General features: G+C 37.4%; 1 protein-coding gene across 3 annotated transcripts; it reads right to left on the bottom strand.

Moving 5' to 3' along the window:
- Positions 1–3,147: 3,147 nt before the first annotated feature.
- Positions 3,148–26,148, bottom strand: LOC137185054 (natural resistance-associated macrophage protein 2-like). 3 transcript variants are annotated; one of them, XM_067593275.1, is made up of 16 exons: positions 24,553–26,144; positions 21,334–21,423; positions 20,594–20,730; positions 20,354–20,476; positions 17,395–17,514; positions 15,165–15,271; positions 14,994–15,064; positions 14,838–14,905; positions 11,675–11,830; positions 10,500–10,658; positions 10,282–10,368; positions 9,078–9,197; positions 8,628–8,777; positions 7,365–7,438; positions 7,118–7,271; positions 3,148–5,612 (listed from the first exon to the last, which is right to left on the bottom strand). In XM_067593275.1, exons 1-16 carry the CDS (start codon positions 24,572–24,574, stop codon positions 5,505–5,507), a joined length of 1,746 nt encoding a protein of 581 aa, XP_067449376.1. In that variant the 5' UTR covers positions 24,575–26,144; the 3' UTR covers positions 3,148–5,504. The 3 variants fall into 3 exon arrangements, with proteins under 3 accessions (XP_067449376.1, XP_067449375.1, XP_067449377.1); XM_067593274.1 differs by having other exon boundaries at positions 20,594–20,733; XM_067593276.1 differs by lacking the exons at positions 3,148–5,612; positions 7,118–7,271 and having other exon boundaries at positions 7,361–7,438; positions 20,594–20,733; positions 24,553–26,148.
- Positions 26,149–27,913: the final 1,765 nt, after the last annotated feature.

Consider the following 27,913-nt stretch of genomic DNA (forward strand, 5'->3'; position numbering starts at 1 on the left):
CGGTCGCCGCGCGCGGATTGGTCGCGCGGGAGAGGGGGGCGTGGCCAAGGCATTCCTCCCCGTCCCGCACGCGCCGCTCCGAACACATTCCAGCGCTGCTTTTTTACAAACGACATCACGTTGTTTGTAAATTATTTACAAAACAAATAAACAAATGTTAGCCACGGAGGACGAATTAACATATAAATAAACACAAAGAGTGTATTTTTATATTTTTTTATCTTAAATTGTACGCGAGGCTATCATTGAACACGTTTGTTTTTTTGTTATAATTTATTATCTGCAGATACTGTTTGTAATCTGCATTTATTTATCTTTTTTAATTATTTTTTTATTTTACTGATACTCAATTTGAATAAACAATTAACTATTAGCCTTAATTATGTAATTAATTACCCCAAAATAGGTGCATTATCAGTACCTGGTGATGGACTATTATCCAGAAGTCGCCATTTTTACCTTACTCGCACATTTTATTTTACAATAACCCTAAAATTCGCGGTTCTTATGTGTAAAAATCGCGATATAGTACCCTCTGATTAAGAAAGCCAAAAAGAAACTGTTGACATGTATGACATCCGTTCAGTAGGCTAATATTGAAAAATAGCCTATATATCCAGTCACGAACATTAAACATAAAGCATGTCTACAGTGCATTACTGACGAGGTATCACTTCTGTCTTGTAGATAATAGCAATTTAAATACTACAGTTGAAATTATAGTCAAGCTATACCTACATGTTACTGCATGTTCTCCAGTTTTCCTTCGTCTGAAAGACTCACACAGCCTTCACTGAACACGTCCACATCACAAGGGTTTGGTTGGAAGAAACACTTGGTCCATCAGTACTTTATGTGTAGAGGTAACAGAGGACAGAGTGAAACCAGTGACCCAGGCTCCTTTCACTTTCTCTCTCTCTCCCCCTCTCTCTCTCACTTTTGCTTCCCCTAAGTGACATAATTGTAAAAAAAAAAAAAAAAAAAAAACACCAGAAACTGTTTTGCCCCGAAAAACTGTTGGGGGATTTTGCTTTGGGAAACCACTTATGTTATGGCAATCACCTAGCATTTGTGAAACAACACACGCAGCCTTTAATGCAGTTACATTAACATAAGACTGGTTGCTGGGAGTGGTTGCATCATGTAAAAATACAATCACAATATTAAATCAGCTCTGTTTAGACTACAAGTAGTGTTACTCAGGTCTAAATCCAGTGATTAATTTGAAAAAGCTGCGCAAAAAAGTTGCTGCTACTCTTGTTTTTAATTAAAATAAGTCGCTCTCAGCTGCAGACAGGAGCATTTTATAATCATTTTTTCACACAGCAGCTGCAGCTACAACACATTTGTTATACCTTGTGCAAATAAACAGAAGTGGGTCTGACATCATGTTAGGCAACGTGGTCCCCAGATATTTAAAGCATGGAGGTTCTGCAGTGCCTCCTTATCCCCTAGAAGTTAAAAAAAATCCTCTCAGTAAATCACAGTGATCCTCTCCCTGCAGCAACTGTGATGTGAAATTAAGTGACAGAAGATATTACCTGTCTTTTTTAGCACATAAAACACACGTATGAAAGATACAGTGAGCCTCATACATACACAAGACTTCGTAGCTGAAGAAAACAAGAAAGAAACAGTAAAAAAAAACCTGTTAATAAAGGAATAACTACTCATTTTAGATGTGTCTACCCATTCCAAACACAAGAAATAACTACACATTTGAGATCTGTCTACCCCTTTCCAAACACATGTGGGCCCATTACACCACGAGCTCAGCCAGTGCCCACAGTGGCCACAATGCAAGACATAAACAAGAATGGCCCCGCTGTTTGCATTCCTGGTGTCTGACATTTTAAGGCAGCACTGACAGATCTGTGTAAAAATATATACAAAAAGTATGGACCGCACAGCTGGAAAATGTCATGTGGTTTAAAGTTGATGCCACTGTTTACTAAATCAACTTGAAATTCATTATCTTTGCCTGCTTTCTTGTGCGTCTCGCCTTCTTCTTCTTCTTCTTCTTCTACTTCTTCTTCTTCTTCTTCTAGTAAAGTTGCATTCCTCTGAGAGGACAGACAGACCGACAGATAGAAAGAGAGCAAAAGGGGTCAACTGGTGTTGAGGCCCCCAGTTGTACCCCTGGAAAAATCTGTCCTAGAAAAAAAACACGTGACTTCAAACATACTAGTAAGAAAAAAAAAACTACATCTTTCATCAATCAACAGAACTAATGCACTAGCACGTAAAAACAACACGTGGTGAAAGAGGAAATAAATCACAAGTGTTGCACATCTCAAACCTGAGACGCGAAATTCATCGCCGTTGAATCGTTGACAGAAAGTGAAAGAATGAAAACAAGACATAATCAGATTATTCTTAAATAATCCTGACATACAGAGCTCGTAATACCATGTCCGTGGTTTATTGTGTTTGTGCAGAGGAGTTGTTTGTTTACAGTTCAATAACACATTTAATGATTTTTATAGTTGCCGCTCATTAAAACAGTCAGTTCTTGGTAAGCCACAGTAATAAAAACAGCATTCTGCTATTGCTGATGTTTCAAGGACATCTTCTTAGAAAAAATAAGCCAACTACTGTCTGTTCATCTGTTACACGTACAGATACATGACTTGTTTGTTCAAACACAATCATATTATCATAAATCAACTGTTAAATTCACTGACAACTATGATCGTACCCAAGATTTAGAGAGTTAATTACAGTGAATTAACTTCCAAAAGATCTCAAATTCTACACAAACAAACGGTTCATCAACTTGTACTGATGTTGACGTAAATGGCAAAAAAAAACATATCACTCTCTTACACACACACACACACGCACACACAGATACACACATCCATCCATCAGGCCTTTGTGGTTCTATTTCCAAATTTCACACCTGGGAATCCACAGCGTCTACTTACAGCCTCATGCACTCTGCCATGCATTAGCTACATCCAATCATGTTTGATGACAAACTAGCTGTTGAAATTTGCTTGCAGCATCTGAGCCTCATGTAGGGTTGGGACTGTAGGGTCTACAATCATGTGATTTGCTGGAAGAGCAACCCCCACCCCCCCCCACCACACTCACCCACCCACCCACACCCCTCCCGTCCTCCCCTTTCCCTCCCTCCCCTCCCACCTCGCAGGCATGCCCCTGAGTGGCCTCTGCTAGGCTATGTTTCCAGGAAAGGGGCCTACTGGACAGGCTGTGAGGCCTAGGCAGGGAGACATTGGCTCATTGAGAAAAACAAAAACAGAGAGGGGCGGTGGGAAGACTCTCCCCTCTTACATAACTCTGCCTCCATGACAGGGAAAAAAAAAAAGTTCCCCACCACAATGCAAAGAAAAACCTGTCCGTCCGCCTCTCCTCCTTCGGCTCGCGAACGCTCAAACACTTCAGGACTGGAATTCGAGCAAGACTGAAACCAGCAGTGCTTGCTTGCAGTTACACAATAGTTGCAACTCTTTAGACACACCACCGCCACAGGCATGACAAACATCCACACGTACACACTGAAATTTAAGAGAGCGTTACAGTCAAACATGAAGCTTTCCTTTGGTATCTGTCCACTAACTAATAACGCCGTTTCTGTCTGTGCAAACTGTGACAACACGTAAAACATGATGTAACACACCATGTCACTCTCAGTCTGTGTTGTGTTGACTGTGTTTGAGCAGCTCTTGTGGTGAGACATCTACTGTAGCTGAGCGGCCTCCTCTCGCAGCCTGCAGCGCCTCCCTGTGGCCGCAAGAGGAGCCGCATGGAGGTAGTGTATGTGATGCTTTGAAATTAACCGAAGTAAAAAATGTTGGTACCACTTTCTGGTAAGCCACACTTCATAGGGGATTTATAAGCTTCAATTAATGGCTTTATTCATTGTGGAAAATCCTCCTCCAGCATTTAACTCTCTTTGTCTTTTTAGCTCTTTATTTCATCAGCAGGAAAATCCCTCCAATGGACTGATTGATCATTCTGGTAAAAGGACATCTGGACCCGTTTATAAACAGCTTATTAAAGGATAGTTTCACAAGTCTTTTTCAAGTCTCTCCTAAAACAATAGTCAGGCGCCCAAATGAACATTGACACATGTTTTTTTTTTTTAGCTGTAATCATTCCTCCTGTTCATACTGACCATTAGAAGATCCACAGTCCTCCTTTTGTGCAAAAATGTATCTAAACTCTGAAGCTACTTAATATTATTTGTTGGGTTTTTTTTCCCATTTCTATACGTTTTACGGTTATTTTGTACAATTCTCTTAATAAAGAGATTGTTTGTGTTTGTTTACAGCAAAAATCAATAAAAATATAGATATAAGAACCCTTTATTAATGATTTATTAACATTTATAATAGCAGGTGACTGACAAACTTTTGCTGATGGCTTTTCAGTAATCGAGAAACATTATTAACAACTTACTTTTACATTTATCACTGTCTTAAAAAGTGAGAAACATGATCGTTTATTAATGACATTAGATGTCTCGTTGAACTAAAGAGCTAAAAAGGCAAAGAAAAGTTGATGCTGGAGGAGGATTTTCCACAACCTGGCAACCTAAAAGGTCTTATTAATGGCTTATAAATGATTTATAAAGCATCTGTAAATTACTTATTAAACCATTAATTAATGATTTATAAGGGGTAAAGTGGTACCAAAACTTCATTCACATCTGTCAGGGTTTCTGCAGGATTCTTTGAGTTAAATTTAAGACTTTTAAAGACATTTTTAATACCAGATTGAAAACAATTTAACACCTGTTTTAGGATTCTGCCGTCCAAAGTAGGAAAGTATGATTGAAAACCAGCAGGGACGATATGGCCTAGAATTATAATCAACGTTACTGCTTCCTTGCAGTATATAACAGTGATTCCTAATGATATATTTAATTAAATCAATGCGACTTGGAGCTTGATAAGCAGCACAAAATGGATAAACGGATTCACCAATTAAAAATAATTCATTTATGGTTTTGCTAAAACTGACACTTTGAGTCGTAGCTGCAGTAGTGACAGTGTTTGCTGCAGGTCTGATGGTGCCGACTGAAACTCCACAATGTATAACGAAACAAAAACAAAAACATTTTATAGTCTACGTCAGGTAAGACAAAATAATATCAATTTTATACATGAAATTTAAGACTTTTGATACCTTCTAAGGCCTTTTTTTTGCTCTTTGAGACATTTCAGACCTTCAGATACCCCGTCTGTAAACCTTTAAATTTGGCAAAACTCACCATGATTGTTTTGTACAATCATTAATTAGGACGTGACTACATGTACAGATAATAACACACATATTGGCAACTACAGTTTCTTGATTACTAAACAAAAACATATACATACTATATCATAACATCATCTAGAAGTTTATGAACTTCTTGTATAAATAAATTCGTGCTTAAGATGTCTGAATGTGCTGGAACAAAACAGTAAAAGGTCAGTTAGGTTGCACACAGCGGCACCTTCGAGACGAACGTCCGCTGGAACACACTTTTGATTTCAGGAGTCAAACTCCGGCTGCCGCTCGATCAGGATGGTCGTGTCGTTTCCTCTCCTGGTGGTCGGATCCAGGCAGGACACTCCCAGAGCTATCAGACATAACCACGACTGCAGCACAGACACAAACAGAGAGATTAGAAATGTAATTAATTTTTTTTATCTTTGCTCCTTTTTCTTATTTTGTTTTAATGGATAGGTTCACAGTTTTTCAAGTCTGTCTTAAAAGAGTTTATCTGAAGCTTATATGAGGCTTCGGCAGTCTGAGTTAGTCGCATCAAGTGGATATCTGACACATTTACAGTCTTTTTAGCATCAAATTCCCTCTTTGTGTTTCCCTGTTGAGCTGCGGTGGAAGTATAGTAACAAAAAGAGGAACTTTGGCACTAAAAACACTGTAATGTTGACAGATATCTACTAGATTTGACTCATTTGGACGCTGAAGCTTCATATTAACTTCAGATAAACTTTTAAATATGTTTTTGCACAGAAGGACTGTGGATTTTGTCCCCCATCACTTACATTGTAAGTGCATTATGAAGTGATCTTCTTATGCTCAGTATGAACAGGAGGAATGATGACAGCAAGAAAAACAGGTTTCAATGTTCTTTTGAGCACCTAACTGTTGTTTTAAGATGGCCCTGAAAAACTGTGAATCCGCCCTTTAATTATAATTTCTTCTTTGTTTTATATTTACTTCTCTTCCTCCCTTTAATACACATACACTGATACACTGTGATGATCTCTGCTGAGTCATCTGGTGTTGCTGTGTGGTTCACCTGTCTCTGTTCATCCTGCAGGTGGATTGTTAGTATAACACAGAACACCTGAAGGTGTGTTCTCAGCTTATTTAAGTCTGGCAGCAGAGCAGCTGCTGCAGTTGTTGCAACTTTGCATTTCTCCTGCTGGTTTGGTCACATTACTTTAGTTATTTACTTTGCTTTTATGCACCTTACAACACCCACACAAACACACAGATCTTCCACTCATGCACAGCACTACTGACTTTGCTGACATCCACAATCCACACTTTAATTACTTAAGTTACCTTTTAATTTGTCTTTCATTTGGTTAATTAGTTAAATAAACATATCTTTTGTTGAAACTTTGACATAGTGTGACTCCCTTTTGTTGTGGCCACATAACATAATATATGTATACATGTGTGACTTATAAAGCAATTTTATTATTATCATTATTATTGTTATTATAGCACATACAATTACTAGTCTGTTTTTGCTATTACGCAAGAGTATATAGTATGTTTTAAGAGTCATCCCTGTCCTTTGTTGTATCATCTTTTTTGTCACATTTGTGAAGTCTTGTTCTGTTGTTTTGCACCAATAAAACACAAACAAATTCTCTTAATTTCTCTATTAGATGAAGATCACATATTTAATTTAAGATGCATCATAAAGTGACGTGACTATACTGTGTAACGATGCTTTAGAAGGCAAACCTGAGATGACTGACTCGTGCTTTTCATACAAAATCACTGCAGAGTTTTAACTGCCTGAGTAGTTGAGGACGACGTCACTGGAAGGTCTGGCTGGACAGGGTTTATGTTTACAGTGGATCAAAAGGTCAGACACAGTGCAATCTGCTCTGTTACCTACCAGATATCCCACAAACGTCAGGTACGCCAGGGAGAAGAACGCTGCCAGCACATACAGCCAAACACTGTTGAACGTAATCACGTAAATCACGACAAAGTACATGTTGATGGCGCAGACGATCAGGATCACCACCCCTCCTCCGATCTTAAACACCCTACAGGAAGAACAAACATGTTTAAAAGGAGAAACAATAAAATCAGAGCGATATCATTTATCACTTTGTGTCTTATGATCAAGATAAACTTACAATCCGTTGGCAAACTCGTTCATGAGAGATGGCAAACTGGTGAAAGTTAGGACGGGGATGAGGGCAAATGGTAACTGTGGGAGAAGGAAAAGGAAAGTCGCATCACAAATATCAAAAGAAGCAATTTTTTTACTGTACACAAAAATCATAAAAAAGCTTTATTATTGTAGTTACCTGATTGAAAAAAAGTCTGTACTGACTGTAAACTGATTGTCAGTCTAAACCCTGTTAGAGGTGGTGAAAGGTTGAAAAGATCATTAAAAAGGTAAACGTTAGCTACATGTCAGTATATACTGGCCACAATGAGGATTTTACACCTTTTTTATTTATAATTAAGTTTGAATTATATCCTATTATTTTATTCTCATTTTTAGATTTGTATTTTAATCCTGTATTTTGTTTTATTTTTATTTAATTTCCCCTTTTTATTTCAATTTTATTCATGTGTTTTGTTTTGTTTTGATTTTATTTTTTTGTTTTTTTATTTTAATTTGTTCTTCTTTATTTAGCTATTTTATTTTATTTTTTATCTATGTATTTTTCTTCTTTATTTAGCTATTTTATTTTATTTTATTTTTTATCTATGTATTTTTCTTCTTTATTTAGCTATTTTATTTTATTTTATTTTTTATCTATGTATTTTTCTTCTTTATTTAGCTATTTTATTCCTTAATTTAGTTTTATTTTATTTTCAACTTTTCCCTTTAATAATTGTATTTTTATTTAGCTTTTTTTAAATTATTATTGTAGCTTTTTCTGTCTTGGTGCGAGTCCTTTTATTTGTGTTTACAATGTACTGGTTTGAGAATAAATATGTTTCATTACTATTATCAGTAATTATTATTACTGACTCTCACTACTTATTACCAGTGCTTTTAATTGTTTTTGGAGACAACAGTAGTGAGGGTTGGCTGAGGAAATGTAATATGTTTTTTTGTTTTTTATTGTATTTCATTCATTTTTTCCTTTTTTCTGTCTGTTATTTATGTTTAAAATAAATCCAGAAGCACTGAGTCAAGAGCAACTTGACTTGTTTTAGATTCTTAATCAGTTCAGACATCACAGATGAGATAAAAGGTCTTCTTTCTTGTATTTGAGACTTTAAGAATAAATTGAAAAACACTTTGAAGATAAAGAACTGTGAGATAAAAGTGATTTAAAAGGTGATATATACGAGAAAGATAAAACAGACAAAGATAGAAGAAATGGTGGTGAAAGCTTAGATGAAGCTGCAAGTGAACAGTTTTTTAACCGCAGTCTGACCTGCATGCTCTGCAGCACGTTGAGGAAGTCGTTCATGCCTGTCAGGTGCTGCACGTCCTTGAAAACGGCGACCAGCAGGGTGGGAGTGATGGCGAGGGAGCGGGTCAGCAACACCCGAGCGAAACGCGACCAGCGCAGGTTCAAGAAACCCTGAGGGCAGGAAAAACACATCATCAGGATGTGACATTTACAAGAAAGCTGCACTTGTTTACTACTGTTTCAGCAAAGGAAACAAATAAAGACGAATAACACAAGAGTTTTTGATGTAAACCTACCAAAAGGCCACAATAAATCAAAGATTCAGTCTAAAATTCAGTAAGATGATTGACTGATATGGGATAAAATATTTGTCATGACGCTAAAAGACAGAGCTAACATTTCTACTCGATGCTATGTGTGTGTTTGTGTCAGTATTTGTGCACACGGCTTATTGCTCCCTCCTCTACTGACCTCCATAACAAACTGGCCAGAGTACGTTCCAGTCATGGTGGAGCTCTGTCCAGCTGCAAGGATCCCCACGGCCCAGATGTAGAGCGCCGCCGGGCCAAAGAAACAGCCCAGCACCACTCCCTGCGACAGACACGCAAACAGGGAGGACAGTCAACAAAACCAAGTCGAGAAAACAGATCCAGCGGCGTTGCGTTCACCAGAAAACAATTACAGTCCCACAGCGCTTCCATAGAAACGAGAGAAATTTTAAGCGGCTACAGAGAATCATCACTCAACTCTGCAGCTCCCCTCGGCTCTATGAAGCATTTTACTGTCCTTCAGCTCATTGTTCTGGTTTTATCGCCCCAAACTTTACTGCTCTGATTCACTCTCGCCGCTTTCATCGCTGTCAATTTCGTTTCCAGACACACTGGACAGCTGTTTCCAGAGGAAAAGCTCTGAAAACCCCACTGTACACTACCTAGCAAACAGCAAACAGACACAGTTAGCTGTAGACTAGCTGGTGAACACAGTGGAGCATTTAGCAGCTAAAGAGTCAGATATTTCCCTCAGGAGATGGTGGAGACTAAAAACAGAGCAAAAAGAGAGTGAATATTGGACTCAGGTGGATAAAATAGATGTAAATAGGCAGATTTAGTAGATCTACTGTAATATACAATAAAATGTAATAAAGAGCAATAGATGTTTTTATCGCTCAGTAGAATAATTTCATTGTCCCATGCTTTTAATTCCCATTGTGGTTTTAAAACAGAGCTTCTAACAAACGGAGAGATAGTTTATGACACTAAATATATAATGAATGACGATTATAGCTGCAAGTTCTTTTCCTTCTCGAAGGGATTCCTGATAGCGTAGATGCTTTTACACTCCTGTTGCATCACCGCGGCTCAGAATAACATAAGATGATGATAAAAGCAAATAAAAACTGCATCACTGTTTGTTATCTCTTTAGAAAAATTGAAAAAACAGTCTTTACTGAAGACATATATAATAATTCTCACACTTATTTATAGCCTTAGCTTTCATTTTAATATTTGAAAATTATTTCTAGTGTTTCTGCAGCTTCTTATTCAATTGGATTATATTCAGTATACATTTCACCTTGCTGAATATCACTTTTTGCTGTCACTGTAACCACAAGTTGACTTTATAAATTGTGTACACATGTGATACAATAGTGTCATAGTAACAGTTTAAAACTCACCCCTCTGTAGATGTCCACCTCCAGAGTTTTATTATCCATAGGGAACATATGTGAATGAGGACTTCCTGCATCAGTGCAGACTTTATGCTGCAATCAAAAAAATACAAAATACACCTGAAGCACAGCAGCCAAAGAAAAAAAAAACACACATTCATGAAATTCCAAAAGACGGCTTGAAATGTCCCTTTTTCTCAGATCACGAGAGCTGAAATACTCACCACTTCTGCGTTTGTGCGTCCATAGAAACCCTCCGCAAAAACAGCCACAACAAACACGTTGATGAGGAAAGAGACGAAGAGCGCGACGGTCGACTCAATGAAGAAATATTTGTTGGCCTCTTTTATTTCTTTCTTGTTCGTTCGATCCACTTCTCGAGACTGAAAAGGACATTCGGACAAACTGATTAGTTCATTCATACATACGTGAAGGATGAAATAATTTAGTTTAATTTAAGAGAGAAATCAACCAATATGAAATAAAACAGGACATGGGAACAAGAAGGGAGGTCTATAGAAAGGCTCGCCGATATAAACGGGTTTTGAGGTGTCATTTAAAACAGTCCAAGGATTCGGCAGATCTTACAGATTGTGGAAGATGATTCGCTAACGGTCACCTTTTGATTTGTGCGGGGGATAGATGATAGAAGGCCAGGAATTGAGGATCAAAGAGGTTGTGAAGTGAAACAGGGAACAAGGAGCTCAGAAATGTAGCTAGGGGGGCGAGGTCATGGAGCGCTTTATATGTAATCAGCAGGATCTTGTAGTTTATTCTGAATTTTACCGGAAGCCAATGGAGGGACGCAAGAACGGGGGTAATGTGTGTGTATGTAAGACTGATTGAGGCAGGTGTAGAGGGAGTTACAGAAGTCACAGTAGACATAGCCAATCTCATCATGTCTAGACTGCTGTAATTCTCTTTTTACTTGACTTAATGAATCTTCTTTGGACCGATTACAGACCATCCAAAATGCTGCAGCTTGGCTTTTGACGTGATCCAATAGATGGTCACACGTTACACCTATTTTAACATCACTGCACTGACTTTCTGTTCATTTTAGAATTCATTCATCATTCTTGGGCCTTACTCATAGAGCCCTACATGGCCAGGTTCATCATGGACCTTCTGCACCCCCACACCACGAGCCGAGCTCTTAGGTCCTCTAACCAGGGTCTTCTAAATGTCCCTCGGACACGTTTTAAGACTCGGGGAGATCATGCTTTCCAGTCAGCTGAAGCTAAGCTTTGGAATAATCTCCCTAAAAGTCTCTGAACTCTGTGGACTCATCTATTCAGGCAGGCATTTAGGTAGCATGTGTGCCTGTGAAGCACTTTGTGACCGGTGTCTGTGAAAGGTGTCTATCCATGTGTCATGTCTATCCAGCAGCCGATCGCACCTTGACGAGAGCAGAGTGGAGGTAAATGTTGTGGGGCATGATGACGGCTCCCACGATGCCCACCGCCTGGCCCAGCTGGACCGGCCCGCAGCCCTCGCAGTACGGCACGAACATCCCCATCAGCAGCTGGCCTTGGTCTGGTCCCACCGTCACATACTGGCAGAGAGGGAGCAGAGGATAACTGAACATATATATATATATATATACAACTTTAAAAGCATGTGGAGACATATTTTAAAATATAACTGAGGACGAGTCTAGATACACAATGTGTAACCAGTAGCACCTGAAGATTTTACACCACCTGCTCAATGATTGACGCTGAGTGAGCGGGAGTTTGATGTGTGGTCAGACATTTGGTTCACAACCTTTTTTGTAAGACGTAGTAGCCCCACAACCCAGTCCGATGAACTCAAGTACCCCTTCATCAACACCACCATTTATGCTCCAAATGTGTTCAAACTGGATGTTATTTCATTATTAATCATATAAAAGTGGATATAATAGTGGATGCTACAGTACTTTCATATAACTGAACTGTCAGTGTTTAGTTTGGTTTGGTCGAGTTTGCATTCGAACTACAACCACATGGAGAAGCAAAAGCTGGACGTACCAACCATTTATCTGTTAGTTTTAGTTATTTCATCTCCTCTGCTCGCCTGCTAACTCGTTTTCATGCACTCTTAAATGCAATAACACTTCAACTAATTGTTATAGCTGACTCAATATGTGGATTTATTTTTTTAATCAAATCATTAATTCAAAATTTTCCAATTTAGTTGAGCTACTCTACAGTCTCCCCACGTATCCCCTGGCAACAGCAGAAGTACCCCCCGTCCGTCCTAAAACAACAGTCAGGTGCCCAAATGAACACTGGACATTAACACATGTTTTTCTCATTATAATCATCATACTGGCCATTAGAAGATCCTTTCATAATGAACTTTCAATGTAAGTGATGGGGGGCAAAATCTACAGTCCTCCTTCTGTGCAAAAATGTATTTAAAACACAGGCTTATAAACTTTTAAATACATTTTTTTGTACAAAACAAAGTCTGGATTTTGTCCTCCGTCACTTACATTGTGAGCAATCTTCTAGTTTGATCTTTAGTCTGAACAGGAGGAATGATTACAATGAGAGAAAACTATTTCAATATTCATTTGGGCACCTACTGTTGTTTTAAGACAGGCCTGAATAATTGTGAAGCTATCCTTTAATGTTTGAGGTCTTTGGAGTTGTATATTAATCTACAGCTATGGTAATGTTGGCCAGTCCACCACTTTGGTCCAGACTACATATTGTATTGTATTTATTGGGACAATGTGCAGTTTTAAACATAAATGTTAACATCAGATATCCTGCACCAGAGTTAGCTTAAACTAATTCAGCTGCAGTCCCTTAAAATTAAAACATATAACAGCACAATAACAAACAGTACAAAGCAAAAAACACACAGAACACATTATATAAAATATCAACAACTATTGGATGGATTCATAGTTTGCTTACAATCCTTATTTATGCATCGTCATGACTCTGAAATGTTTTGTCTTGCACCATCATGAAGTTTATTTTAGTTTTTTAGTAAAATATCTCAACAGCTATTAGTTGGATTACCATTAAATATGTTGCAGACATTCATTTTCCCCTTCGGATGCATTGTAATAACTCTGGTGATACCTTCACTTTCCATCTAGCCTCATCATCAGATCAACGTAAGAAATAAAACAACTCATCGTGTTAGCATGCTGGTGTTAGCATTTAGCTGCTAGCATGGTTGTAATTCTCAAAAAGAACTACTTCATACAATGTGCTGTCTGATACGGCTGGAAAGCAAAAGTGTTTATAGCTGTTTTCCAAAAAGCCAAACTTAAAGATCCTTGTATTTTGATGTAGGCCTTATTATTTTTTATTTAAACTGTTGTTAAAAGTGTAAAGTGTTAAATGTCTTGTGCTTCTTCATGTTTCTTTGTCTTTTAACATCTAGGGACCATTGTTGTTTTAACTTTAACATGTTTTCCCTTGGATTTTGGTTTTGTGTCTGTAAAATTTATCATAATATATCATGAAGGTGAGGTGAAAACCCTGCAATCGTTTAAATATGTAACATTTATAGTGTTGCACTTGTTCGTTCACATGCAAAGTGACAGAAATAGTTGTGTAAAGAATAAAAAAAGAGAGCTCAAACACCTGGTCAATCCCTGCGTGAGGTGGGCGTGAAGGTCACATTGTTGGTTTCGGAAATTTACAGGAATTGTTCGCAGGCAGTTTTCCAAAGTGCAACAACAGAAAAATGTTGGGGGAGGAGGGCGTTTCAGACGCTGTTCAACCATCTAACAAGCAGTTCAGTTGGAGCAGACTGGCTTCCTTAGTCTTGTTGTTTAGTTTGTCTGCTCGGCCTTACATGGCCTGCAGATGAAAACAGCTGGGATGACATCTTGTGACTAAATACTTTTATAAAATTATTGTTTTTTATTGTTTGTCGCCCGCTAAGACCAATCCACAGCCAAAACCCCGGGTGGAAATGAGATCAAATGTGTTTGCTGGTTGTATTTATGTGTGAAAATTTAAGTGCTGGTGCTTTTCAATCCTGAGAGTGACACTTTGAGCGTGTAGTGGCCAACAATTTATCACCTGCGGTTATAATTTTCTCAGTCAGATTTAGATGTTTAGTGGAGGATATAATGAGCCACATTGTGGGTGGTCTGTCATATTGTGTTGTTGTTACTGTGATGAATATTTGCACCTGTGAATCTGTATTCCAGTCATTGATTTATTCAACACTGGAGGCGACCAGCTGAGAACTGTTAAATTAGATATTTTAGTAACACGCAGACACAAGTAGGTAAAACAGAAACGACACTGTGTTTAATTATCTATGCGGATATTTAAACTTTTTTCTTTCTTATATCCTCATTACAGCTAAAAACTCATCCTAACACAGTGGAATAAAACCGTTAAGATGCAGCTGGATGACTTAATTACCAGCTTACATTAAGAAAAGATTTGCTTTAAAACACAAACTTTCACTTTGATAGAACTTTGCAGCCCTTTATTATCTATATCTATAAATCTATAAGCAATAACTGACTCACTGTCCATCTGTATATGAACCAAAATGCTCAGTAAAAATGTCTTTGATAGAATGATGCATGTTTGTACCTCATATCCAAAGGTTATGGCCATGACAGTGATGAGCAAACCAAAAAAGGCCTCCAGCTTCCTCAGGCCTGCAGAGAAGGAAATGTTTTTATTTATTGTTCTTACGGTTCCCCATCATTTGAAAATGATTCCCAACAGAATCCGACCACGACCTACCGTATTTATCCAAGAAGAGGAAGACGAATGTGTCGATGATGGTGATGAGGACGCCGCCCCACAAGGGTATCCTGTCAGTGAAAACACACACAATTAAGAGAAGTAATGAAGCCGTTTTAAAGCACTTCATCCCAGCGGCCGTTAAACTGATGTCGTGTCTGTTCACGCCACCTGCCAGAGGAGAGGAGGCTGAACGCGATGGCGCAGCCGATGACCTCCTGCATGTCTGAGCAGATGATCGCCACCTCCACCATCAACCACAGGATGATACGAGGCACCTGGACAGAAGAGAACAAGTTAGTATCATATGATGTTATATTCAGCTTTATTACATAGAAAACACAAACCACGTTGACGACGGGTTAGTCCTGAGTTAGAAAAGTTCTGATTATGTTTCAAATCAATTCAAATAATCATCTATTTAGTGCAGACGACTGCTTCACTTAGATGGAAATGAAAATATGAAATATAGAAATAAAGAAAGGAATCTCAGAATCAAATGAAAATGATTATTTAATATCAATGTTCACGGTTCAAATGAATTTCCTCTTTTGGATAATAAAGTTAAACTAGATTTGATTCAATCGATTCAAACACATACTGATGAATTTATGACATTACTGAGATTTAAAGCATTGAAACATTTTCATTTATCTACCTGAAGTTATGTGGTTTGAATATTTCTTCTTGAGTTTGTGTCTAGAAGGTAATTTAAAGTGGTGCAATCTAAAAAAAAAACTGATTTTAAGTTGTTTTTTTGGGTTCACAAATTCAGATATACTTTATAATTTAAGTGTCAAATGTCTAAAAACTGTTGTCAAATTGCTCAGATTCAATTGGTTAATGTTCAGATCTAAAAATTGTAGTCAAGTTAAAAAAAAACAAACAAACAAAAACCAAGTTGTTCTAATTAGACTGGTTAAAAAACAAAATTCAAGATGAAATATTCAAACTTTGAAGCTCCAAAGAATCCACAATAAAGTCTAAAATGTTTTTTGTTTTTGTTGTCAGTCAGATGATCTAAGAAGGAAAAATTCAAATGAGTGACTGGAAACCTCACACGCTTTAATTATTGAACTGGACAGAAACAAAAGTTTAAAAATTACTTTCTGGGAATTCCAATTATGGGAATTTAAACCACATGAATTCACACAGATGTTTTTTTTTAAACAAAATATTTCAATGCAATAAATTCTGTGTTATTTTTGAACGAGACGCATTTAGAAGAAAGCAAATAATCACAAAAGTCTGTGATTAATTGATTATAGAATTCTAATTATTATGGCCTGTCTTTGCTTCTATATAGTACATAACTTTAACATATCTGCGCTTCTAAATGATCTGTATTTTATGAACATTCACAGCTGTTAAAGATGCTGAGAAGTTAAGTTTAGCCATGACGTCTGTTTGAACGTATTTACAGCCCCGTTCTAGGTCTGAACTATCAGTACTGCAATAAAATAAAGCTCATTTAGATAATAGTTCGTTCATATATTCACACAAGTCCATGAAATCAGTTTCATATTCAGTTTTCAGTGAGTTGCTTCCAGATTTGTATGTGTGTAATGAATGTTGTATGTATATGTATATTGTTCTTGTTGTTATATGTGCTGTATATGTGTTTTTTACTGTATCTAAAGATGTTCTAGAGGTATTTACAACACATAATGCACTGTAAGACATACCTTTCTACCTTTACATAATTGTAACCAATAAAAAACTCGACCCTTGGCTTCGAAACAGAAACAGTCTGTGTACATAAATACTCGCTGCGCTGAACAGGCCCAAATACAAATATTTGACTTCTTAAACCGTCACACACAAGAAATGGCGACAGTCTCTAAAAAAAATAATTGTTTCACATACTGAAACTCTTTACATCTTTATTTTTTTCTGCCCTTCAAATCTGTTTGGAGCTGCTTCTGTGTCCAGCAGAAGTGCAAAAAAAAAAAGCATTTTGTGGTGGAAAACAAAGAGAACAAAAGAGGGGTTGGTCACATGATGTTTAGCCATGTGGTTACCAGTTGCTTTTCATCATCAGGTATTAAGAGAAGCAAACAAGCTTTTTATACAAGCTGGATTTAGAAATATATCCTCATTAATGATTCATGAAGTATGGATTTAACAGATTCCACATTTTCCTCAGTGTTTTGATAACTATTGCAGGCTATCATTTGGCTTTGATTTATTTCATTTTTTTTGATTATACAATCCGAGGATTACAGAGGCTGTAACAACAGTGCTGAACGCTGGTTATGCAATCAGGCAGTTACAGTAAACCAGGACTACTTCTGCTTACAGCCTCTCAATTTCTCCATTGTTGCATTTTTGAAGCCATAACAGTATTGTACAGGAACGGCAGCAGCTTGAGATTACTGATATGACAGGTAGGTAGGCTCACAGTGTGGTACTGGCGGTTGCAGACTTCGGCCAGGTGCAGCCCGGTGACCACGCCGAGCCGGGCCGCCAGCCTCTGCAGCAGCAGGCCGATGATGGTGGCTACCAGCAGCACCCACAGGAGCTGACAGGACGAGAACAAAACGAATCATCCGTTAATCATCCATCTGCATCCACTTCCCCTTTTTGAAACAGACTTCATAGTTATTTATGGAGAATCTAAAAATGATAAAGGAAGTTTAGTTTTATTCTTGCATCACGCTCTTACCGAGGCTTTACTTTCACTTATGTTAGTCTGTGACTCTGTCTGATATATCAGATACTGACACCTTGATACAATAAAAATATAAAAAAGGTAGCACATATCAAATTTCTAGTGATGTGAGCCGAATAAAGAAGTGAAATGTTAGTATTTTGTCCTCCTTGACTAGAAATTTGAGCTGTGCTACCTTTTTTTATGTTTTTGGAACATGCCTACTGGATTTTGGGTTTAGCTCTCTACTGAGAATCCCTTTATTGAAGCGCAACCTCCTTCTCCAATTCAACTTCATATAATACTAGATAATATTAATGTTATTTTATGTCCTGCTGCTGTTCTTTTGTTGTCTTTTTTAAAGATGTATTTGTCAGTTTTAGCAAAATGAAATCAACCATGAATACGTCTGATCGATCATCTACATCACTAATAATAATCATTTCTCAGAACTTTTCTTGTTAGTAAATACAGTATGTTATGAATGTACCAAATATTCACCTCAACACTACTGGGACATTATCAGTGTAAAAATACTTGGCCAACAATATTGTGACGTGTCATTGTGTTTACAGTATTTGTCTGAATGGCGGATCGAAACCTCAAAAATGTGAACACATTTCGATACAACCGCAGTAGACGGGCTGTCAGGGGAATCAGCTAAAGAGCTTGTGTTTTTATTTTCAAATTTTTGCATCAGCCTGCGTCTCTTCCCTTGTAAAGCATTTTTCCAGCCTGACAGTGATGTACACAACTTTAATATGGGACCTGCTGACTGGTTTCACCTCCCAGTGCTCTGTACTGGGCTCTGTTAATTCTCCATTAGGTAGCTATAGAACAGTGAACAATTGATCATATCTGACTATAATTGGCCTTTTTCTCTCTCTATCAAAACACACACACACCCTCGTTACATTATTTTATGTCGTCACTTGATTTATGCTACCTGTTATATGTTTGCTTTTTGATCTGATGGCTGCTTGTTTGTTTATTTTTGTGGCTGTGTTTGTTTATGATGCATATTGAGGTGAGATTCTTTCTATAAGCCTCTGGGGGGGGGGGTTTCTAAATCTCACCTGCACATTTTGCTTCTTCCCTTTTGTTGTTGTGTTTCTGCTGCTTTGTTTTACCGTGCAAATAAATAAATAAAAGTTTAAAGAATAGATAAGATAAAGCGGATGAACAGTCACATTTAAAGCTGCTCGGTCGGTCTGAAAATTCACTCCACCTCTCGTTCATTTTACAGTTTTTCTCGGTTGCTTCGGAGAAGTTTTTGAATGAAAATGAGAATGTTTCTCAGAGCACAATGTGAAATTATCAAACCTATGATTCATTTTCACATTTCTTGTTTCTTTCATACAGAAGTGAAATACATGAGTACAAATATTTTTAAATGATGCAATAATGGATTACACCACTCTTGCAATGATTTGGACTCATCAACACGCTCATTGTGTAAATCCTCACAATGTTTGAGCCAGCTGTCAGAACTTTTAAAACAGAAATGTTTCATACATTTCAGTGATCTGATGTGATCAGTGTTTACTGTACCGTCATGTTTCCAGAACTGTTACATATAAGGGAGGTACTGTGAACAGAAGACTCACCCAAAAGAGGAACATTAACAATGAAAAACTTGTGAATAAACTGTTGAAACTGGTGTTTTTATGACATGACTTTGTTCAGTTAGCTCTAGAGGATGTTTGATTTTATTATTGGGTTACGATATTTAATGAGAAATAACATGAAACGTCATTTTAGTGTCTTCTGTCACACTGACACAGTTCCTTCATCCTTTGACTGTCTCGGTTTAAACAGTGACTCGTGAGTTAAATATTTTCAATGAATGACCACCTTCTGCAGGTCAAATGTGACAAAAGTGTTTCGCCACTCGGTATAAAATGATGTGGAAATTGCTCTTAATGTTTTGAGAATTGCGACAGTGTCTGAGAATATGTGCTTAAGCGATTGAGAAGAATGAATGAAGAATGTGTTTCCTGTTTATTCAGGCAAATAGCACATTTGTTAAACTTTGACGTGCGGTATAGTGAAACTCTCCAGTGTTTGGACAGTTTGAGAGACAGTGGAATCGATCCGTCCTTCAGGAAATATTATTGCCGGTGTTGTTTATATGACCGCATGATGAAGAATGAAAGTAGCAGATTACTGTATGAGGGATGTTTGCTAAAAAGGAGTATAATTTTACAACTATTTTGATAGTCAATTAATCATTAAAGTAACTCTTTAGACAACTGACATTTTTTGTCTTTAAGGACCAGTGTGTAAGATTTAGTTGCATCTAGCAGAACGGACTTGGCAGAAATTTAATATAATATTCATAAGTATGTTTTAATTAGTGTATAATAAGAAAATAAGAATCATTGTGTTGTCTTTACCTTAGAACCGCCATGTTTCTACAGTAGCCCAGAACGGACAAACCAAACACTGGCTCTAGAGAGGGCCTTTTGCATTTTTCACGGCTACTATAGGTTCTCCTACACCCTTGGTAGGGGACCTCAACAGGCAACCTCACCACTAGATGCCACGTAATCTTACACACTGGTCCTTTAATTGAAAACTAAATATTTTTGGGTTGGTCCAAAATCTGACGACATCACCTTGGCCTCTAAGAAATGTTTCACTCATTCCTGACATGTTGTAGCTCAAATAATCAATTAAACAAGAAAATAATTGTTACATGCAGCCCTACCTTGAAGCCAGCTTTAGCGCCAGACTGCAGGTCCGACTCGATGTTACCTGGGTCCAAGTAGGCTATGCTCATCAGGAACCCCGGCCCAGTGAAGGCCCACAGCTTACGGAAACTAATCCCACACTGGAGGAGAGAGGATCACAAGCTGTGACACTAACAATAACATCAAACTTCATATAATGTGCTACATACTGAAAAAAACAACAAATCAGCATCACTTCTCTTGGATTTGTGGATTACCTGACCATCCTCCTCGGGAACAGGGACCCTCTGCTCAAAGTAAGTACTAGAAACAGGATCATTATCTTGTTTCTGGAGGAAGACCCCTGTGTGTGAGTGCGTGGTCTCTATCACAGCTTTCTCTCCTGCCACGTCACCTGCTGAACAAAAACATGGTGACCATCATTAAAAAACTACAAAAACTGAACATCACGAGCGTCTACCTCACCTACGCAAATCCTACGATGTGGTTAAAACACACAACTCCGAAGTAAATGTGTCTGTGAGGCAAACAGTTCCTCATCCTCTGGGGTCTGTAAACGTCTGCACAAAATTTGATTTCAATCCATCCAAAAGTTGTCAAGTTATCAGAGAACCATGAATGTCTGTACAAACCCTTGTCAAGCTACGTATTTCATTGAATAGGTGAAATATTTGACCTGCTGGTGGCGCCAGAGGAAAAGTCAGGGAATCATAAAAATCCATAGGATTGATCCTCTGGGGACCATGAATGTCTGGATAAAATTTAATTTCAATCGATCCAACGGTTGTTGAGATATCTCAGTCTGGATCTATGTGGTGCCATCTTGACATCCAAACAGTTCATCTTAGTTTAAGGGAAAAAGAAAAGCCTGATTCTTCACCGTCAGAGGAGCTCAGAGACACAGAGGAAACTTGTTTTACAGAACGATGGCGGATGAGTCTGATGCTGAAGGGCTTCATGACACTTTATAAAACTTTCTCTTACTGTCTACTCTTACCTTGTCCTCCAGTTTGTTCTGACTCCTGATCTGTGGGAATACTGGGAGGCAGAGAGGAGATGTGGATGTTCTCAGGAGGGGGCTCTCTGGCTGGAGGCAAACAGATAATTATATCGGGATTACAGTCGCTTACATGATCACAGTGCACACAAAACAAAATCCTTCACACACAGAGAGAACCATGAGAAAAAGATGCACAGATAATCATCAGGTTAGATGTTATTTCAGCTTAAAGACACAGTCAAATAAACCCTGCTGGAGTCTGTTAAGATTCTCGGTCATCCAGGTCACGGATATCCAAGGAGGGTTTATAAGGTTCGCCTCTCATCCGAGGGGCTTCTTCAGCTCTGACTGACTGGTGGTGAGTCCCCTCTGTGGGGTCAATATCAAGGTCATTGATACCAGTTGGTTCGTTAGCACTCTTGGCTGTTGTTAAGAGTCGTTGGACTTGTCACATGAGTGTCGTAGAATGGTTTGATTGGTGGGCAATAAGTCGTCATCTCTCAACAGGGGAGGAGGTCTACGACACCACTTATCACCCACCTACAATAAGTGGTGTCGTAGACCTCCTCCCCTGTTGAGAGATGGTTTTAAACCACCAATGTTGTCCTTTCATCTCTTCCCAGGACCACATTTGGCCTCATGTGACAACTCCAACAACTGTCGTTTACACTTGGCTTCAGATGACTCCAACGGCTCTGAACAGTTATGTAATGTTGTAACAACAGCCAGGAGCACTAACGAACCAAGTGGGAGCAATGATCTTGATAATGACCCCCCAGAGGTTAAATACCTGGGACTCCCCACCAGTCAGTTAGAACTGAAGAAGCCTTTTGGACGTCCAAGACCAGCTGCCGTCGATTCAACCCTCCTTCGTTATTTTCACAGATACCAAACACACAGATACCTGCCTCACGACAACCTGAGGCAGGTTTTCTATATATGTCAGTTACTTCAAAACAATTTGATAAAACACAACTTTATTTAGGAATATACATATAAAACAATTAGTCCTGAAGCAGCATCGTTAGTGTCTGTAACCTCGAGAGAAACTTAACTAACGTCAGGTGATTTAAATTTTCACCTGGATGAGTTTGTTTGTAGTAAAAAACTCTACAGTGAAATAAATTATATAGTAAAATACAGTGAAATGTCGTTTCTTCTTCTGGTCGCATGATTATAAAGAAACTTTTTGAGAGAGGAGACAAAAAGTGCTTCGTTTCTAATAGAGCTGAGATGATTAATCGATTAATCAGTTTGTCAATTAATGGAAAATGTATTGAACTATTTTAATTATTAATCATTTAAGTAATTTTCAAGCAAAAATCGCTGATTTCACTTTCTCACTTATGGCTGTTTTCAGATTTTCTTGATCTTCTATGAGAGTAAACTGAATATCGGGGTTTGGACATTTGAAGGACTCACAACGGAGATTCTTTGCTGACATTTCAGAGACCAAACTAATAATTGATTTATTGAGAATATAGTCAGTAGATTAATTGATAAAGAAAACAATTGTTAGTTGCAGCTCTAGGTTGCAAAGTAAAGTTATACTATATAAGAAGTTATGTTCTTGTTTGACAAATGTTTCACCACTGCAACTAGAGCTGCAACAATTAGTTGATTGAAAGGAAAATTAATCACCAACTAATGTGATAATCAATTAATTGTTTTGAGTTTGTTTTTTGTTTTGTTTTTTTTAGAAAAAAAGCCCAAATTCTCTTGTTTCAGCCACTTAAATGTGAATGTTTCTGGTTTCTTTAGTCTTCTATGATAGTAAACTGAATATTTTTGGGTTGTGGACTGTTGTTCAGGACAAAACAAGACATTTAAGGTTGCATCTTAAAGTTTAGAAAACAGTGATCAATATTTTTTATTATGTGGGCTCGGCACTTGTATGTGCATGACATGATAAATAAAATAAATACCTACATACTATCTGAGCTATATTATACTTCAGTTGTGCAAATTAATAATAAACAGCTAATAAATGGCTAATAAATGGTTTATAACAGACTATAATGTAGTTGATAGCAAATAAAAGTGTTTATTGATGTATTTTCTTGACAGCTGTAACTCCTTCTGTGGAGGCTGGTGTATAAACTGATAATGAACGGTACTATAGCAGGGCTGTTTTTTCTCAATTTATCGTTTTGTCAATAAAATGTCAGAAAATGGTGAGAAATAAAATTTCTCAGAGCCCGAGGTGACGTCTTCATATGTCATGTTTTGTCTGATCATCAAGAGTTTCTGTTTACTATCAAGTTTGACACAAAAAAGCTCATATTTGAGACGCTGCAACCAGCAACTTTTTGGCATTTTCACTTAAAAAATGACTAAACGATTATTTGATTATCAAAAAAGATGCTGATTAATTTTGTGTTGATTGACTAATCAATTAATCGACAAATCTTTGGGACTCTACAACATAATAACACATAGTTGTATTAATATAGAATATGTCTTCCTTGGAGAAGTTATAGTTGTTGACAAATATTGTACATTAATAAACATTTTAAAATGCCGTCATATCTGCTAACTACAATATAAAGTATTTATTAAGTGTTTATATAATGCTTATAAATGCTAAACCAGAAGACTTAAAGTAAAATGGAAATAAATCAACCTGCAACCAGCTGATATTGAATGAATCTGGGTCTGTTCGTAATCCAGTGTGTGTGGTACTGAGTACATTTACTCAAGTTCTACACTTATGTACAATTTTAAGTACTTTACTTGAGCATTTACATGTTATGTTACTTTATACTTCCACTCCACTACATTTCAGAGGGAAATATTGTACTTTCTTTATTATTTCTTAATATTTATGTACTTTTACTTTAGTAGGATTTTTCATGCAGGACTTTTACTTGTAATGGAGTATTTCTACATTGCTGTATTAGTACTTCTGGATCTGAGTACTTCTTCCACCTTTGGAAAAAAAAAACCCATATCACAGCAAAAAAGTAAGTTCCTGTGAGCAGTTTATGGGGATAATTGTACCACAGGAAATGATAAATGCCATTGAGCATGATAAGGAGAATATACGAACTTTGTCACACTATAAATACGTGTTTAAATGTTCTAAAATATCAGTTATATGAAGAAAAAGGCACATACAGTCACATTTCAGGTAAGATTTGGTGATAAAAATATAAATACAGATACTTTTAGTGCAACCGAGCGTGAAACATTCATTCAAACTGTCAGAAAACTTACCTGAGCGCAGAAAGGAGAACATCTTTGTAGCAGGAAGCGTCTCTTCAAACTCTTCAAGTTACAGACGAAACGAGCAGCACGTTTGTGTTTGCAACATTCCGGTAAAATGATTTACTTTTCCCTCTACTTCGCTTCCCTGTTTATGTAAAGGAGGAATGGCAGGTGTTATGCTGATTTCTGCCAGCCCGCCGAGAACTGCGTGCACTTCGCGGGAGCGCGCACAGCTAAAGGAAACACTAACAGACGTAATGATTTTTTTTAAGGCAAAGTAATGTTTAAAAACCGATATAATCTTCTTTTTCAGGTTCATCAATGATGATCTGAATCTATAGTTTTTGAATGTTTAGAATCATAAATGCGACCATTTGATTCATAGATCTCCATAAATAAAGTTACAGTGTGGATGCATTACTGGGCAGAGGTGTATCTGATTACCTGACCTCCTTTCTCAGACCAGGTGAGTGTTGAAATTCACACTGTCGAGCCAAAACGGCCCAAAACATGAGCTGGTAACAGCGTTTGATCCGGAAGTGTCTGAAAAGTGGATGCATTATTCGGCAGAGGTGTATCGTAATACCTAACGAGAACTGCATCCTCCTGTTGTTTCTGTCATTAAGAATCACATGAATACTGCATCCAACTTTGTCTCTACAGATCTATGAATCAAACGGTTTCACCAGCTGTTATTTGGGGCCGTTTTGGCTCGACGGTGTGAATTTCACACATTTAATAATGACATAAGGTGAAATAATAGGGGATGCATTAATGCATGCACCCCTAAACCAGTGGCTCTCACGTCAAGGACCCCTAAACTGACACAAATGAAACCTCCCATTTTAAAGATTTTTGCTTTTAGATGTTCAATTACAGAAAGTGTATGAAACCCAAACAGGGACACATTCTGTCATTGTGTTACTTATGGATGGAATTATAGTGAAACCCCCTCAAGGACACCTGGGGGTCCTCGAACCCCACTTTGAGAACTACTGCATTAACATGACACTTTAAATCAACGTTTGATAGGAATAAAAATAGCTTTAGCAGCACATACTTTATTTGATTGACTTTAAAAGAGTGAATCTGACACCCCACATTCAATTTTCTGCATTTAAAACCTAATTTTAGTAACTATATGAAATCCTAAAGACACATCGCCCTAAGAAATATTGACAGATTAATCCAGGAAACAATGTCAGACCAGTTGTATCAAAGAAATAAAACATTAACGACTCTAAACTATAGATTTAGAACATTTATCGTCACTGATGAACCTGACAGAGAAGATTATATAGTTCTTAAACAGTACTTTGCCTTAAAAATCATTACAATGTCTGCTAGTTTTCCCCTCAAACTGTCCGCGCTCCCGCGAGGTGCACGCTAAACTGTGTGTAACACCTGCAGGTTGGACGTCGTCCCTCGGCGTGGCGGTGTTGACTCACCTGACAGGTGAGGGAGAAGGACGAAACTGCCTGGGGACGAAACACAAGTGAACCTGTTGACTCGCCTGTTTCTACCACGTGACCCGGTTTATATACCGAGTACCAGTCTGAGTTGATCCCGGACCAGGAAGTGACAGATTATGAAAATTAAACATAACAGGATGTTGTTTAAGGAAACTAGTTAGTTTAGTTAAAAACACATTGTTGACTCAGAAAGAAGTAAATTATAATATTTAATGTCCACCAGTGTAAAGTTACACGCTCTGCTTAAATTTTACGTTTCCGTTTGTTTTTACCTTTCAAAATAATAGTCTTATCAAAGAACAGGGTTTGTTTCCGGCTTCAAGTTTCAAAATAAACCCCTGCATTGTTTCTCAACCTTCTTTTTCTTTCCCAGTTTTAATACTTTTGTTGTTGTTCTGTTTTGTTTCACAAAAGAAAAAGTAAATAAACAAACAAACAAACAAACAAAAAATTTGTGCAGAATGATTTTTTTTTAAAAATTATTTTCACCTATAATCATCAGGCAACCACTTAGATTAATCTCAGGATTTTCTCTAAATTAAATCAAACAATGTAGCTGTTTAAAGGACCAGTGTGTAGAATTTAGTGGCATCTAGTGGTGAGGTTGCAGATTGCAAACAATTGAATACCGCTCCCCTTCCAAGCATGTAGAAGAACCTACGTTGGCCATGAAACTTGTGAAAAACACGATAAGCACTCTCTAGAGCCAGTGTTTGGTTTGTCCATTCTGGGCTACTGTAGAAACATGGTGGTGCAACATGGCGGCCTCCGTGGAAGAGGACCCGCCTCCTATGCAGATATAAAGAACTCATTCTAAGGTAAAGACAACACAATGATTCTTATTTACAGGTGATTATATATTGATTAAAACATACTTATGAGTATTATATTCCATTTCTGACAAGTCCGTTCTGCTAGATTCTTAAGTGGGAATCTGTAGCCAGGATTTAGATGATTAGTCAATAAATGTATTGAGAGAAAATTATAATTTCAGTCATTGTCAAGAAATTTAAAAAATATATTTGCTGGTTGTAACTTCTCAACATGAGAGAGATTTATTTGCTCCAAATCGCTTTAAGTTTTTTGTTTGTTTGTTTGAATTGTTTTTTTGTTTTTCTTTGTTATGTACGACAGAAGATAAAGTAAATGAAAAGATTAAAATATCTTTGTGTTTTGGACTGTTGGATTAACAAAACAAGACATTTGAAGACTGAAATGGACAATTTTCACTATTTAATGACATCTCATTGACTAATTGATTAATCGACACAACAATTGGTAGATTAATTGATGATAAAAATAAGTTATAAATAAATTAGTTGTGGCTTAATTTAAATGTTCTAATTATTTGATTCAGCATATTTTATTTATACATATTTATAACTCTGACTTAATTATATTTTCTGTTGAATTTAGAGCCTAAAACTTTCTCCACGCTGCCAGAAAACAAATCTTGTAGTTTCTAATTATTCATTTTTTGGCCAGAAAGTAGTTACAATTAAAGATATTTAGCCTAAAAATACAAGAATCAGCCTATAAGAAACTCATCATTGGTTCATTTTTTAAATTGTAGTCCGTAATTCCCCTTAAAACCCCCAACTTCTCAGAGGAAAAACAATCCACTATACAGCAGCCACTGTACAGCCATTACAAGATACAATAGCACTGCTCTAATGCAAAAACTAGGAACTGACTTGGTAAAATGTCACCAACATTATCTGTAGTTTCCCTCCAGCAGAAAGGAGAAACACAAAAATAAGGCCTCAATCTCAAAACTTCTCAAACATCTTGTGGTTTTTTGCTGCCTTGAAAATGTCCAACCACCTCCTGCTGCAGGTGTCTGTACGCCCTCTAGCAGCTGAGAGGAGGATGTTTTTTTGTCCCACAAAGAAATAAAA

The sequence above is a fragment of the Thunnus thynnus genome, chromosome 6 (assembly GCF_963924715.1).
Source record: "Thunnus thynnus chromosome 6, fThuThy2.1, whole genome shotgun sequence".
NCBI classification, from domain to species: domain Eukaryota; kingdom Metazoa; phylum Chordata; class Actinopteri; order Scombriformes; family Scombridae; genus Thunnus; species Thunnus thynnus.